This window comes from Etheostoma cragini, chromosome 1 (genome assembly GCF_013103735.1).
Source record: "Etheostoma cragini isolate CJK2018 chromosome 1, CSU_Ecrag_1.0, whole genome shotgun sequence".
NCBI lineage: Eukaryota > Metazoa > Chordata > Actinopteri > Perciformes > Percidae > Etheostoma > Etheostoma cragini.
The window spans coordinates 14808734-14825935 of NC_048407.1; the positions used below are offsets into that span (position 1 = coordinate 14808734).

A 17202-nucleotide genomic window follows, 5' to 3' on the forward strand; every position below is an offset into this window, starting at 1 on the left:
GAGCAGAGAAGAAGTCCTGATGCCTTGGACAGGCCAGGCCCATTTATCTCTCTGGTTCTTGATGCAGTGTAACATGGGGAAACAATGCCCCAGGGCACCACAAATATTCACTCACATCAGCAAAGGAAACAGGCGGGACAAAGTGGCCCTTTGCTTGTATCTTACGATTCAGTGGAAGTTGTGCTGAATTCAGTGTTTAGGGAAACTTTTAACAGGCCTTCTATTTTAACATAATCAAAGCTGAACAAATCCCCCAATTTCAAACAATCTACCACCTGGAATTTTTCAATTAATAATGTTGCTGCATCCACTGTAGCATTACTGGGCAAAACATTGTCAAACCACAGCATTGAGTGATCCAAATAACTGCACGCTTACAGATTCCATGTTTCCATTGGATCTACATTCGTAAATTATACATTGTCAGTAGCAAATTTTCCACTTGTACTGAGCGCAGAAGGTAGAGAATGGTACACAAATTGTGAAAAGTGCGCCAATCAGTTTTCTAATTGAAAGTAAGTGTTCTGGTATTCCGGTAAACGGTAAAAGATGGCAGTAGCATTTAGACCACACACACACACACGCACGCACACACACACACACACACACACACACACACACACACACACACACACACACACAAAATTGCAAGTGAAATGTGTTTGGTGAGAGCAGACAAAGTTGTGTGAATAAAAGATTTGTGCCATCCGGGATTTCACCTCCCACAATATTGTTACCAGCTGATTAGATAACCAAGTCCTTTAATTGTGAGAACTGCCTACAGGTGTGAATTTGTCACATGTAATACATCACCGTTAGAAAGAGAAATTCTCTCATCTGTCTCTTGATAATATAGTCTGATGTTGAAGGGGTTTGATATCATATTATAATCTAGATAAGTGAGAGAGAAACATGAAATAACCGTCAGCCCATAAAAACCAAAAAAATACACCCCAGCCAGTAAAGACATGGAGAACACCATGAAAAACACCATTACCACTTCTACAGTTTCTGACTGCAAACAAGAACATGTAAAACAACTGTAAAGAATTACATCTCCGAGCTTTAATCGTTACTTCAACCCCCGAAAACATACACACTAAACTCTAAAAATGTATGCTATCAGTAGTGGAAGAATTCAGATCCTTTACTCAACTAACAGTACTAGTACCAGACGGTAAAAATACTCTCTAATAAGTAAAAGTCCTGCATTGAAAATGGTACTTAAGTAAAGTATGTCTATAGCTTCACGGCACTGCACACATGCGCCCATTCAGGAACCGGCTAGCAACTCAGAGTTTTCAAACTATCGTCATGGCAGAGCCCACAAAAAAGAAGCAGAAAGCTAGGAAAGCATTGTCGGAGGAACAGAGAGAGGACACGGCAGAATGGCCGAGCAAGGAGTCAGACAGAAGTTTCACTTTATTAAAGTGACAGTGGATAGACATGAAAGGGGGGAGAGAGATGGGGGGATGAGCCAAATTTCTATTCCGAAGCTGTAGGGAGAGCTCTATACAGAAACCTGCAAGCAAAAAGCAAAAAAAATGGCATAAACTGCATAGCGCCCCTTTTAAACTAATAAATGTAAAAATACTTTAGACATATACATTTTAGAAACTGGAAACCATCAAAACAGTTCTGTGTTTAATAATTTCAGCTGAACATTGTATTTCATAAACTACATGCGTATTGTGTGCAGAATTCTTGTAAAGTAAAGTAACTAGTAACTAAGCTGTTAGATTAATGTAGTGGAGTAGAAGCAGAAAGTGGCATGAAAAGAAAAGACTCAAGTACAAGTAGCTTTAATTTGTACTTAAGTACACCACTTGAGTAAATGTACTTAGTTACAACCAACCACTGCATGGTTTAGGCTTTCTACTGTTTCATTTAATTTATAACTCTTGGCATAATAATGTCTAGTGGTCTGAAAAAGATCCAACTCAAGAGACAAAAACTACAGATGGCCTCACTGATTTGACAATACTGACAGAAAGCTCATTTTTTATTCACCAACAATCAGCTAATCTTTTGCCAATAAAATATTGCAAAAAAAGGAAAAATACCAATTAAACAACAAATGTATTCTAATTAAAATGTTGCAACTCATCAGCAGGAATTGTTTTGGTATTTTTACTTCAAAGATTGCTTAAACAAACATCAAAACTGGTACCAATGACATTGTCAAGGCACGTAAATGAGTGGTGAAAGAGTTAGGAATGATAATGTACTGTATATGACTGAAAAATGATAGGTAGGAAGTGAAAGAGGCTATAAAAGCATATGTGCAAATGTGGTAAACGTCTAGAATTACACGCGCGCACACACACACACACAGACGCATGCACACACACGCTAACACACACACGCCCGGCTGTCCATGGACAGAGGACAGATGGCCGTGGAGTGGCTCTGGTCCAGGAAGTGACGATGCTCTGTATCATATATAATCTACTCCGTAGTGTCCTCCCTACTGCTGTGCTGGACAACATGTTTCACCCACTGAGAGCACACACTGGAACAGCTCTTCTGCTGCTCTGTCACACAAACTTTTAGAGTGGTGCTGTGTTGTGAAAACAGACTAACTTCTAGTATAAGTGCTTCTTTACTTAACCCGTAGAATGTTGGTCACTTCCCAGCACAAAACCACCAGGATTTACTTGGAGTACACACGGAGAGTGCAGATGTACAGCAGCAGCCTGTTCAAAGCCCATCCAATCGGTCTTGGATCGTGCACATGAGTTATATACAGTGTGTCAGTTATTCTGTGTATGTGACCGACATGAAAACACAACCACAATGTTGCACAGCATTGATTCTGAGTTTGTTGTTTTCAGTAAAAGCTCACCATAAACTAAAAAACTCCACACTGTGAATCCAGTGCCAGAGCTTCTATTAGAATATCTTAGCATCAAAAGTTATGATAACGGCCTAATTGTGTCCGCTGTAATCACAAATTTAACTAAGCTTTTCATGGAGAGGTTCATGGCTGGAAAAACAAAAAAGAAAAAAAAAGTAGGCTGCACTGCCATGGGGCTCAGCCACACACTGTTAATTAAATTCATTTATAGCACAGACGCCACATCTACAAGGTTGTTGTTCATGTGATTACAAAGAGAACAACTGGGAGCAGAAACGTCTGTTGTGATGATAGGGCTGATAAATACACTGGATTTTGCTCTCTTGCTGTTGCTTTGGGGAACATATTGTACATGTTTGTGGTAGAGCAAGTTCGGCAGGGTATCTTTTTTCTGCAGTCAACTTAATCGATAATGCAGGTTACTAGTGTGTTGACAGCAAGCAAGTCTGTGTGCATGTATAAACTGTAAACATGAAAAATGCAAACTCAAACTGCCCAGCCTCACTTACTGAGTTCAATTACACACAAATGAGGCATTAAAGCAAACACATTCAAATGCATCTGCAGGTGAGGCTTCTGACAAGAACAATGACAAAAAGCATCAGCTGCTTGATCTTCAGCTCAGCATGACAATGTGTGTAATGCTGCACATGTACAATCTGTTTTCTAGAGACTGACAAAAAACACACATCAAAAGACAAGGAATAATATAAATTTCACTGAGGGTTTACTGGACCCAACAGTGGATGAAACTTTAACAATATGTTTGAAGAGTGATTACCTTTTAATCTCCTAGTCTCTGGACTAATCCTCATACTGTGTGCGCCTACATTTTTATTAATGGGCCTTGAACAACATTCCCATAGCATTTAACGGCTGTGTGTTTTTTCAATGTCTAACATGAGTGAACTCACAGTTGGATTAATACCCTGTAATGTTCTCATTACAGAGCAGTGTGAGGAGTGAGGACTGGTCAGACGTACGCATAGGAATGTGCGGGAAATTAACATACTCTCAACGAGATCTAACACGGTTGTTTTTCTTTTTAAGATGAGAAGTCCAATCATGGTATGATGAGAGGTTGTAATGATACCCAGAGTGAAATAAGACATATTTCGTACCCGTTGCTGCTATAAACATGCCATAATTATTCACTGGGGCTACCAGGGTGAAGGGATAATGCCAGAGATTCATGGCCCAAGTGGTAAGAGTCTGAGATATTCATCAATCCTCTCCAACGCTTTGGTGCCACAGTGCTTGAGATGGGCTTCACTGGCTGAATGAGGATCAGGGGGTGAGCCGCCATGCAGGCAGGCTGAGGTTTAGAGGCGGAAATCCCACCCCACAGCCAGCCCGGCCCAATATCACACACACTAAGCACAGGAGAAAGGACACAAGAATGGACAGTACCCTTCATGAGCCACAATCATAACAATGGAATTTAATAAAACTTCATGTATTAAATAAAATAGACTAATCCCTATAAATCTTCAATAATGAGAGAGAAGCAATCCTAAGACTGTGATATTTCCCCTCCCTTCACCCCACAAGATTTTAGGCTTTCCACAGGATTCCACTAGCTTAGCTGCAAATCGCTTCACTGCTGTGCGATACCGCGATATCCGCTAAGAATGGGGTGAACACACAGGCTGGCACGTGTGTGTTTGTGTGTCTGTGTGTGTGTGTCTGTGTGTGTGTGTGTGTGTGTGTGTTAGTGTGTGTGTGTGTGTGTGTGTGTGTGTGTGTGGGCACACACACTCACAAATCGTATTTGACTTTGAGTGATGCATCCTGGAGAGGTCCAGAGTGCTGATGGTTCTCATTTTCCACACCAGGAAAGTAGCAGGTGATGTTGCCATGAATCAGGCTATCAGCTCAGCCAGGGACAGGCCACGGAGAGCTGAGAAGACGAGGAGCAGGAAAAGATGAAAGGCTCAGAGACAAATCCGCTCCGTCCAATGGCCCACACAAACCCTAAGAAGAAACATGAGCATCTGGCGGCTGTTTGTTAGATGTTTGTTTTTCTAATCTACTGCCCAAAGTTATGCTACAGACTTCATATAAATTCTTTAAGGTTTGATATTAAAGCACAATAGACACTATGTAAAAAGAAGCCAACAAATAGCTTCTTTGTTTTTAAGACTATTCTTTGGGGCATTTTTAGGCCTTTATTTGACAGGACAGCTGAAGACATGAAAGGGGAGAGAGAGGGACAGTGACATGCAGCAAATGGCCCCAAGTCGGAGTCGAACCCACGCCTGCTGCTTCGGGGAGTAAACCTCTATATATGGGCGCCCACTCTACCAGCTGAGGTATCCGGGCGCCCTCAAATTCATTTTTAATAATGATGAGAGTGGCAAAGAGGACCTCTGCAACACATTAAGTCCTGACATGCTGCCGTGAGCGAGTTCAGTGGAATGATGCACGTACATGTCTCCACTGGAACAACGGTTGTAAACACACTCTGATGGCCTTAATTAATCATGTTTAAACAGGCAGATGTGATAGCATCACATGAAACTCCGGCTTCTCCATATGCTACCTGTTTGGAGTAATGTTTGTGACCAACTAATTACAATGCTCTCAAATGAAGCCTCTTTCTCGGCAGATGTTTCTGCATTAACCTGCAGAACAATTACTTCAACATCGTGTGAGGAATCGGACATTAACAATGTCCTCTCTGCACTGGAGAGTACTCCCTAGGGGAAACGCTAGTTTATCCCACTAACTTGCTAATAGGGGGCGTTAGATAATATATACAAAAGCCCCAGCTTTCAACTTTTAAAATCTTGTTACTGGCTGTAGTTATTAATGGAGAATATACATCAATGAGAAATTATTATGTTATGTTTGTTTGTATCAACAATGACATATACATGTACTAAGGATCTAAAAGTTATTTGCGATAGGTCAACGTAGCCTTGCATGTATGAATACGATACATCATAATAACACACACATTTCAAAGAATAATTGATTAATGATAAAGAAAGATTGGAATTTTACTCAAAAAAAGATGAATATAGTTAGATTTTTAGTTCTAGCATGGAGGATGTTTCCGGACGGTATCTACACAAGAGTGACATGACCCAGTCATGAACATGTCATAAACATTATTAAAAAGTCATGAATGGTTATGACATGACGCTTCTTTTAGTAAGTGTCGTTCAATTCTGTCATGACAAGATATGGTTAGGATTAGGGTCCATGTGTCATGACAGTGTCATGTGTTCATGACAGTGTCATGTCACTCTTATGAAGATACTTTCAAGTATTACTAATAAACGTCTAAAAGTCTGTTTCAGTGTTAGTCAATTTCTGGCCGTGTCTCCATCACATGTTCCCTTTGGATCTGAAGCTCAATGAAAATCTGTAGTGACATTTCAAGCAGCCCGTCTTTCAGCAGGCAGATTTTGTGTCACTTTGTTCATTTGTTTTTGAGGTTCAATTACGACTGAACGGAGTGTTTCTCTCTTTTTTCTCTCTGCCTGTCTTTGTCTTTTTCATGCTTCAACTAAAAGCTGTACTTCAATGATAAACTGTACAATAAAAGGAAACTCACTTTTTTAAAACAACAGATGTAAGCAAATCCATTGGACTTTAATCAACCATCATTGTCACAATTGCAACAGCCATCACTGTTTTAACAGATGTTAAAACACTGTCTAAGTGACTAAACTATGAATACATCTTTAATGGACTACTAATAAATTTAATTGTCTTTTCTCAGTTTTGCCTATAAAAAGGTACACTTGCTCAGCCATAACAAAAATACTCTATTTGGTATACATTATAATAATATATAGTGTAGCCCTGCTCAATTAATCTGTATAAAATTGCCATCTTGATTCACCCTGTTTATGATTTAATTTTTAAATGACTTTGATTCCTATTTAATTTCACAAGCCAACCTGCATCACAAACGCTACAACTTTCTTCTGTGAGTTTTAAACATAGACTTTAAAGCGCTGCAATGCTCCTCCCTTCTCTTCACTGGAGCCTCTATGTTTACAGCCGTGTGGTGATGCGGAATGTGCTATGAATGCAATTTGTAAAAAAAAAAAAAAAAAATCATGCAGGTAAACACTGAATTCATAAAAGGCTGATTGTGATACATTTTGAATACAGATTTAGAATTATTTAAATTATAAGAGTAATACACTTCTACCCACCCTATAAAAATGTGTCTGCATTTATCTGTCTATGAAATGTGAAGGATGTTGAATAGATTGCCCTTTTCCAACAGTCAGATAAAGGTTTATTGAAGGCCAAAGTGAGAAGGCTAGAGGTTGCCATGGCTGCAAGTGTGAAAAGGGCATCTGATCTGACTTCTGACCAGTCAATTAATCTTTGAATTGCATTTTTTTAATCAAAGGTTCACTCACGATTTAAAATGAATTGCTATGAATAAAAAGAAAAAAGATAAGACTGTGATTATGGGGACTTAGAACCCTTTGGAAAAGTACAGTAATGCTAGAGTCTTAAGATTAAGAGTGCCACAAGGGAAGATGGGTGAATATTTAAGATAGATTAAAGTCTGAATATTTAGTTTGTTTGGTCTCAGTGTGGACTTGTAGCAAAAACCTACTATTCAACAAAACCACATATACATATTTCATTTTCTTACTATTATACAGACAAAAAAAGTTAAAGACAAGTCCTCCTCTTGCTTGGAAGTGACACAATGCCAACAATGATGTAAAATACATTACTCGAAATTGCTATTTAAAGATATGTGCTCATTGTTTTGGCTTCTGTATGATGAGACTAATAATAGTGGTGAAATTCTGCATCCTTTTATCCAAAGGAATAACTGGGCTCTCATGGGCGTTGGTTGTTCCCAGAGGCATATTCATATAAAAAACTTAGAGTAAGATATACTGTGAATTTGTCATGTCAACGGGACTTCCATTGTTTGATATGACACGTTCTTGTGGGATTAAGTGTGATAGTAAGTATACCAATAACTTATAGCTAAAATGTCAACATACTGCAGAAAGAAATGCCAATGAAGGATTAACAAAAAAATATAAACTTACAACTTAGCTTTAACTGAAAGATTCATATAGAGACTAGGGCCCTCATTCATCAACCTAACATAGAAACCAGCGCAGGTATGAGCTCAGAAATCCTCTTACAGCAGGCTTCACGTGGGATTCATGAAATGTTTACATCACACCAATCAGAGCGTATGAATGGTCGTACGTTGATAAATTAAGCCACTGGAAACGCCCCGATATATTCTCCATTTTGAGGCCTCACCCCTAATGTTTACATCATGGCCAGACGTAATCTGACTAAGTAGCGATACTTTTCAGAGGTGGAGACTGAAACCCTGACATCTCAGTTTAATTTGCAGTAACGTGTGACCTATTTCGCAGCCTAAAAACTGGTATGAGGCAGTAGGAAGAATACGGAATAGAAAGAGATCACTGATGCGGTCATCAGTGTTGCCATATTATCGGACTCCAGCTGAAGTTTATGTATGTATGTATGTATGTATGTATTTATATTTATTAGAACATACGGTAGCAGAGTTTTTTTTTCAGTGAGTCAGAGCCAAGCAACAGCTGTGAAGGAGAGCGTGTGTCCTCCGTCCCCCCGTGCTGGACCACCACCCTGACCCTGTCTAATGACAGCAGAGGGGCTGGAAAAACAAGCCGAAATATGTCGGTCAAAAGCAGAAATAAATCTTTCACTTGTGGCCATTAACGACACTTTAAAAGCCAAATGAAAACGTGAATAATAAATAAAAATGTTGTGCATCGTCAGGTTTCCTGTATTGAATATCATAACATAACACTATACCTTTTGAAAACGAGGAGTAATATCCTCGCCTCTCCTTCGCATAGCCCCCAGTTGGGGCTGTGCTGGGCGCTGCTCTCTGGGCCTCGGGTCAGCTGGCTCCGTCTCTACATTTATGGCACCCTGTTTTCCTGCTCGATGTTAACCCCACAGGCTAAGATAATGTTGCAGACTTTTTCTGGCGTGTACAGTAGCCCCCCCCGCCCTCCCGTGTGTATAGTAGGGTTCATGAGTATAAGCTGCTCACTCACATCCTCAGGCCATTAATTAATTAAGAGAAGTTTCATATAACTATAGGATTTGATTAAAAACAATTAAATATACAACATCATCTATTATTTGTGTACAGTATATACGTCTCTGTGTGCGTGTACATTACTGTTTGGGTGTAGAGGTTATGTGCCAAGAGTTTGCGTGTGTGAGAGCAAATGACAAAGCATTTCACTTGCCTTGTTTAAGCTATTCAGAAGCTGAGGGTTGATGTGGGGCTGGGGCTGTCTTTCAACCCTGCCAAAAATATAGGGGAAAAGTCCATTTCATTGCCTTCTACTGCGCTCCCATAGGCATACATCTCATGCCGTCTTCACTGTATCCGCACTGTGCTTGTAGAATCACATTCTCCTCCCACCTCCTCACTCCTCGTTCCCACTCACCTCTCCCTTTTAAAACAAGGCAGGCGGCTTGCTTATCACACTCCAATCACAGCTAATTAGGACAGGTCAGCTGGTTCAGTCAAACAGTATCCCTGTCAAACAGTGTCCCTCCACGCTCTTCCTCCTCCTCCTCCTCCATCATCCCCCTCTCTCAATTTTCCCAGACAGCCCTATCAGCGGGAAACATCTCCCTACACCACTGCCGCCTGTCTGTTCATGATTGGGACTATAGTAGTCATTTCCACAGAGGCGAGCGATGTGCTGCCAGCCACACCGCCGGAGCCAGAGAAGCCCATATCAACGTCTGCTGCAGGCGCATTGGAGCATCAATTAATTGCCGTTTAAAACTGGCAAAAAATGCATTTGATATGCTTAAGCTTAATTAATACGTTGCTACCAATTTTGCAGGGCTAATTAATCAATTTGAGACTGGTCCCTTGTGCAAAGATGTCCAGATTATGTTGTTTGGAAGGAAAAAGTACTGAATATCAGAGAAGAAGAGGAATTAGAATCATAGAAACGGGAAGTTGTATGTTTGTTCTACCAATGCCAATTACCAGAGGAAAGCACAAGTAGAGAAATTGAGGGGGAAATAAGTATAAGTAAGAAAGGAAAAGGCCAAAAAGGGATGGCAAAGTCTAAAATGAGAAAGGTGAACAATTGTGTGTACACTGTAAGCTAGTAACCATAAGGGCTAAGAACTAGAACTGGTTAGAGGATTGATTGGGACTTGAACTACATGCTTTGTGCACTTGTAGTTCTGTTATACTGAGCCAGTGAATGAGGCCGCAGAGTTCTGGCAGGCAAGCAGAGCAAGCAGAGAGAGCTACAGAGAGTAATTGGGAGGGCTATGCTCAGAGAGCAACAGAGGACTTAGGATGGGATAAAGGAGGAAAGGATGGAGGGAACAGAGAGAGACCTATGAAGTAGATGCTAAGTGCTGAGATGTGAAGGAAATAAGCCTGCAGAAAAAACAAACCCGGGGACAGTGACCAATGACAAGCTCCCATTTCCTTTTTCCCCCTGATTTGATAACAGACATACCTGTGTGCATTCATGTGTACAGTGTGCACACAGGGAGCTTTATTAAAACCACAAATGTCGGTATGTGAAAGCAGAGCAGAGCAATACAGTATATTTCCTTTAATAGCTCACAATTCAGTTTCCCCGATTCTCTATTTCTCTTTTACTAAGCCCCATTAACTAGCCATGAAATTACTATAATAAATTACCTGTACATGAGGTGTTTTGTTGAAGACAAAGTAGCAGATGGGACTAGTCTTGAGCTCACCAGGCACAAGGTGACCATCTTGCAATTTATCTTAAACAGCAGGAGGACATAAAAACAGACAAACAGACCTTTCAAAGCAGATGAAAATGTAATTTGAAAGGCTGAAGATCACACCATAATATTTGTTTCTCATTTAAAGATTCACTCAAAATGAGGCATAATTTGCTGCTTTGAAACATTCATCTGGTTTCTTTGCAACTTAATAAAGATGATGTCGCACACTGTCAGACCAAGGTTCACCACCCCTCACTCATGATTGCTCTTGCACCATGCTTTTGTCTCCTGCCCCTGCCCTCCCCCACAGCTAAGCTAAGCCTGCATGTCATTGGCTAAACACAGCCAGCTTCAGCCAGTTAACTGTCTAATCTCGCATCAATCGATTCCCCCGAACAAGGAAAAGTGGAGAAGTGGAACGAAAGTCGTGGAGCGGAGATGAAAATACAGCAGAGTGTGAGAAACAGCAGGCTGCAGCCTGAATTCCCAGCTCCACCAAGCTGTGTATGGGTGCGACAGTCTCTTGTTCGAGCCCATCAAAACCATACTGATCAAAGACACAGACAACATGAAAGGTGGATGGACAGGTTGTGGTTGACACTGCAGTAGAAGCACACATCCACCAACAATGTTGCATGGGGACAGATGTTACTGACTCACTACTGCCCAACACACAGCTCCGGTTGTCATGTGTTTCAGTTTGTGTGTATAAATGTGATACTTTTAGTCCCTCATGGACAATTAAATAGGAACATTTTCAAAATGACAAACATATGGAGTTATTTAATTGGCCAATTTTTCTTGCCAACGTGTGTGGCTTTTTTTCCTCCACAAAAACCAATAGAAAGGGGGAGAGGAAACGCTATCTAGTCAGACATGCACATTGCAGCACAGAGTGTTTGTGCACAAATTGTCATTGTCCTTCCGCAAAAAGTAAAACAGCCCTTCTGTTCCCTGGATTAATAGCACCATTACACAAAATCCATGTTCAGTATGCCACACTGTACTTCTGGATCCATCTCAGTGTGATGCATACTTCTTGGTGTCAAGACTTCTGTGAATTTGTATTTCTGTGAGAATTTCTCTTTTGCCAAGCAGGTAATGGCCTACGTTGAGGTACATGAGTGGATGAAGCGGCAGTGAAAGTGTACCATACAACCTCCTGTCCGATTACTTCTTTCCATACCTCATGTATAATGTTGGCTTTCTTGCCTCCCCTGACCCTGCACTTATCATGTGAGGTGGCTGAGATGGGGACAGCAGCAACAACTCATATCTGGGGAGTTATTGTTCTACACATGTCATGTGTAATCTGCCCGACCCACAGCGCTTAGAACAATTATTCATATTTAATCACCACACTACGAAGCTACATCTTCTGCCGCTTGCTAAGTCATTTTCCATGTTCCATTATCAAAGTTTCAGAGATGGGTGCTCAGGGAAGGGGGACTAAATGGAGAGGCTGAAGTAGTTGGGCTTATAAAAACATAATGGGCTTGTCTGCTTTGATAAACTGAGGACGTGTATAGAATGCACACTCACACCCTCAAGTACGAACATAGACATAGACACACACACACACACACACACACACACACATACATACACATTAAATGAGAAAAGTGCAGAGAACAAAGTAGGAAAGAGTAAAGTAGCAAAGTATAAATTCAGATTGGGAGCGTTCAGGCAAGTCAGGAGCTCAATCGTTAATACAAATAACCCAGATCCCAGATTGATTGTCAGTTGGTTCAAGTGTGTCTAGCTCGCGCGGCATCTTTCATTTCTAATGCAGTCAAATTTGCCAATGAAGGCTTACCTTGCTCCAACGGCGGTGGTTTCACGCCTGTAGCCTTCAACTTTAGGGCTTCTTTTGCAGACATATCACAGCAGGAGCCTTTGTTGGTATCCTGGTCGCTGTCAGCCTGGTCACTGTCACCATGGCCACTGTCTCTGAGGCTGGCTCGCTCTGGGTCTTTGAATGTTGAACTACTAGACACATAAACAAAAAAAAGAAAAGAGTGTTAGTACACAGTGTTTGGATTAGAATTTGTCAAGGCTTTTTTGTAACCCTTGTAGGAAGTTGAAAGAGAGCATAAAACACTGATGAGCAATCTTGAATGCTTAAGTAAAACAAGCGAAAATATAACAAGATTTAGGATGTAATGTTTCTGAAAAAATACTGTACAATCAGTGGTGTCCACTAAAGGAAACTAAAGATGAAACAATAAAACAGAGCATCTTCTGTGTCATTAGATTGGATGTGTTATAGAGAATACTGTTAGTGACCACTTTTAAACCTAATTAAATGTGCATGGCCTTCCTCTCCCTGCTATGACAGTGTATAATTAATTTTCAGCTTAGTTACTGTTGCGGTACTACTGTGTTGGACTATTGGAGAAAAGAAAACAAAGGTCTGAGATGTAGTGACTGTTATAGATCCCAACTCTTACCTTTGAACAAACTGTTGTCTGCTACCCATATAATTAGGCTCAGTGGGGAAATTGTCCGTCTGTGGAGAAGAGAGAAAGAGAAAAAAGTATGTAGTGGGCTCGACAGGAATGAGTGTGAGCTTTGAAACAAGATCTCCCCGTGACATCCAGTATAATTCATTATGCAGAAAAATATGAGGGAGAGGACAGATTAGGGGCAAAAAACATTCTGGGGATGTTGGCTACATTATTTAGGTTTAAGCATTTCATTACTCACATAAAGCAGGGTAATTAGCCTTTCGAGAGTAAACCGCAGAGCTGAACATCAAACCTGGCAGACCTAATCAATAACTGCTAGGACAAGAGTCTTGACGAGCATAGAAAACGTGTGAGTTAAACATCTCATTACCAAATTTTGTCACTATTTGTACAAGAAATACGTAAAATGCAATTTGCCAGTTCCTTTCACAACATTTCGGTGAGAAACCACTGACTCTCTAAACCTCAACACTATGTCTTTCCTAGAGAAAATGAAAAAAGTGTGAGGAGCTGGGGCTCGTATGTGTTAAACCAGTGATTGGGACTTGGGCTCAAGTCGCGCACACACACACACTTCAGACTTGATTCAAGACTGGTCCTCAAAAGACTTGAGACTTAACTCTGACTGGAGATGTGAGTGTCACTACCCGATGTGAGTCAAGTGCAGATTGTGAGTCACGCATGGGTCACTTTGCGACAAGTAGCAAGATGCTAATGAGAGACTTCTGTAATGTCAATACAGTAAAAATTTAACAAAGTTTGTCCACTGCAGGCTACAAGTTAGCAATCAAACAAAACAAAGTATGTCACTTGAATGGCATTTTGAACTAACATTAGCAATCAAACAACCATAGATAGCTAAAACGCTTTTAACAATTATTTCCATCTTCTGTTATTGTTCGTAATGAGAAAAAGTTTGTTATTTTATGGATCAACCACATCTCAATTTATGAAGCACCTGAAAAACGCACCGTGATAAGTTAGCAAACATGATTAGCTTAGCATTGTCCATCTAACGTTCCTGCTTTAGCCACAACCTACGACAGGTTAACTCCGACTGTCACTGTTCACTAACTGAATGAGCAATGGTTTGCCAAAATTAAAAAAAAATGTACATCTTGCTAGCTGCAATGCTTTGAATTCCTTGTATATAGCTTGTATATAGCTATGTAGAATTCTAAGCAGCCTGCTGGATGGAATGCACGAGTTGAAACACTCATAACCACAAAATACTCTATCTCAAAGACTTGAACTCTATTTTATAAGTGTAAACATGCACAAGCATGTACAGTATGAGTTTTTTCTGTTGAAGTATATATGAATATATATGAAAAATATATGTTGAAATATTTATATATATATATTTCAACAGAAAAACTCATACTGTACATGCTTGTGCATGTTTACACTTAAACACCTAATGCAGTAGTCCTAAATACTGTATACAGTCACACAAAAAAACAGTATGGCATGTATGATAAAATGCATTAGTGTAATAGAATGTTGGTACAAAGCCTATACTGCATAAACACTCTTAAATCCTCAGCTCTGTATGCAGCAGTGCATTACAGACTGGATCAATCACATTGGCACTGGAAAGTACTATCTCTCTCTCTTGTTAATTATATTACAGCACGTTATATGAAGGTTTTTAATCATGTGAATTGATCTAAAAGGTCACAAAAAAATCCCAGTTTTAATTCTGGCCTTTATAGAAGTGCCTGTCAACCTTTCTAATAATGAAAACAACTAATGTATAAGAAATCAGGCGTATGGACGCGCTGTGCGGCGTGGAGAACTCTCAGGTAGAAAAAAACTAACGTATACTGTGTTAATATGTTGTTTAAGTTATCACAGGGATATTTCAAAGTCCCTGTTGGGTGGAGGTAGGGAGGGTGAAAACAAATGGGTTCAAGAAAAATAGCTTTCATACTTTTGTAGGTGTATTCATCATAGTTATGCAAATAATTACCCTATGTAGTGCACAGCTCACTGTCCTGAATTGATAGCAGTAAAATGTCATGTTTAGTGAGTAATGTCTCCATGTGCCAGGCTTTTTCACATGCACAGCTTGACTCACAGTCAATAGAGTATTTCAATGTCATCCGTGCTCTGCGGTGGCTCAGTATGAAAAAACAGTGTGTGAAGGTCAGACAGGCCACCTCAGTACTTTGACCTTCCATGCATTTCCCAACACCTTTATCTCTACCTAAACACACTATTCCACCTCAGCCTTTGCCAAGATTAAAAGAAAACACCCACAGAATATATCAAAGGCTAGAATCTGACCATGAGTAAGAGAAGAATAAATGTTTGAAATCGTTTGGCAATGAAATGATAACAGCCTCTGAGTTTCTCAAAAAGGGGTGATGGAAGTCTTTATATTGATGTTCCCCTTCTGTACTTTTATGACCAGGGACTCGTCCTTGGACATACTTTTCAATTAACTCTCCTCTGTTGGCACTGAATCGGATCAGTATTAAAGGATGTTATAAGATTCAATTTAATTTACACAGCTGTGCACATAGAGCAAATATCATAATGATGTCTTTCTGCATTCATTATTGAGTTTTCACTACTCACATTGGTAGTAATTTCTAACCAAAAACAAAAAACATGCCAAAAGCATGGCAATTCCCCCCCCCCTCCCCTACAAGCCAATAAAAAGCACATTACGCCACTTCATAGAAACCTCTTTCCTGCCAATTAGAGTCCAGGCTGATCTTAAGCCTCCATCTCTTCCTGTCTGTCTATAACTGCCCAGCCCTTTCACTACAATGGGCCGCTTTCCAATTAATGGATCAATATTGGCCAGTATAGGCTGCTTTGTACTTAGCCACTCAGAGCCCACAATGAATACAAGATAATTTGAGGGGGGAATGACACATACTGGCTAGATGTCCAGTAGTTGTATTATCATTATTAGACACTGAATTATACAGTACATAAATTAATTTAGCATTGCAAGTTTCATTGAGTATTTAATGTTGCATGCTTGCACTTCTTGCCTCCTAATATTGCCTTGTGGGACTTCTTGAAATGTAATGAACTGAACTAAAGTGAATTGAACTGAGCTGAACTAAATTGACCCTAATTGAATGGACCCAAACTGCAGCATCTGTATAGACGGCCTTTAGGTTTCAAACCCGGACTTGACTATGGAACAAAAATATGAGACTGTGACCTCTGGCAAAGGGTTCAGAGAAGAACAAAACCTGTTCACAACACAGGCTCAGTCCAGCAGGTCTGGGTCAATGCACTAGAAATCCGGAGAGTTTAGTTTCATTGGTAGTGTGGATGAGAATGTCAAGGCCTGGTGTTGAATTGTACTGAATGATACGTTGTATCAAGTCCATGCAACAAGGCCACAAAGGTCAGAGCGATACTGAGTACAGTGAGGCTGAGCAAGTGTAAAAAGCTGCACTCTATTCTGTATTCCCATCGAGACCCTAAGATTGACCGAACAGACAGCGCGCCGATTGAGACAAATGGGACGAGCATATTGGAGTGCTATTCTACTCTTAGGCCTTGTTGGTGCATTTTGGGGCACTGTTCATTTCTATGGGGTGTGTGTCGGTCTACGTGTGTGTGCATGTGCGTTTGATATCTTAGATAGGGGTGGTGAAAGAGCACAAATTGCCGCTTCTCTTTCACACATCATTGGACAGCTCTCTTTTATTTACAGGAAGAAGAGCACACCCCCTCCTTCTACCTACCCTGCTAGGTATGATACATGCATTTGTCCTTTACTGTCTTCCAAAACACACATACTCACTCTGTGTGTATGCATGTGTGTGTGTGTGTGTGTGTGTGTGTGTGTGTGTGTGTGTGTGTGTGTGTGTGTGTGTGTGTGTGTGTGTGTGTGTGTGTGTGTGTGTGTTTATTTATGTCAGAAGATGTGAGTGGTTCCAAAAAGATCTGGACTGCAGTTTTAATTTATAAACTATGTCTCTGGGGTGAAAGTTTGCCTGTTACATTACCAACAAGGGAACTGTAGTTTATTCCTCTTGAAAACTGTTAAGGTTACACAGCAACAACCAAATGGGTAGGGCAGGTGGGTTAAGGATAAAACAGAGGGGAAATGAGCTTTAAGGAAAGAAAACACACTGGTAACGGGGAATGCAGTAAAAGCAG

General features: G+C 40.4%; 1 protein-coding gene across 2 annotated transcripts in view; it reads right to left on the reverse strand.

Annotated features, from left to right (window-relative positions):
- pcdh17 (protocadherin 17) overlaps positions 1–17202 on the reverse strand; it is a 59568-nt gene that overhangs the window by 23581 nt on the left and 18785 nt on the right. For both annotated transcript variants that reach the window (XM_034869556.1, XM_034869546.1), the window contains exons 3-4: positions 13051–13109; positions 12417–12589 (exon numbers count right to left, since the gene is read on the reverse strand). In XM_034869556.1, the coding sequence (XP_034725447.1) occupies positions 12417–12589; positions 13051–13109 (232 nt within the window). The remainder of the gene's footprint in view (positions 1–12416; positions 12590–13050; positions 13110–17202) is intronic.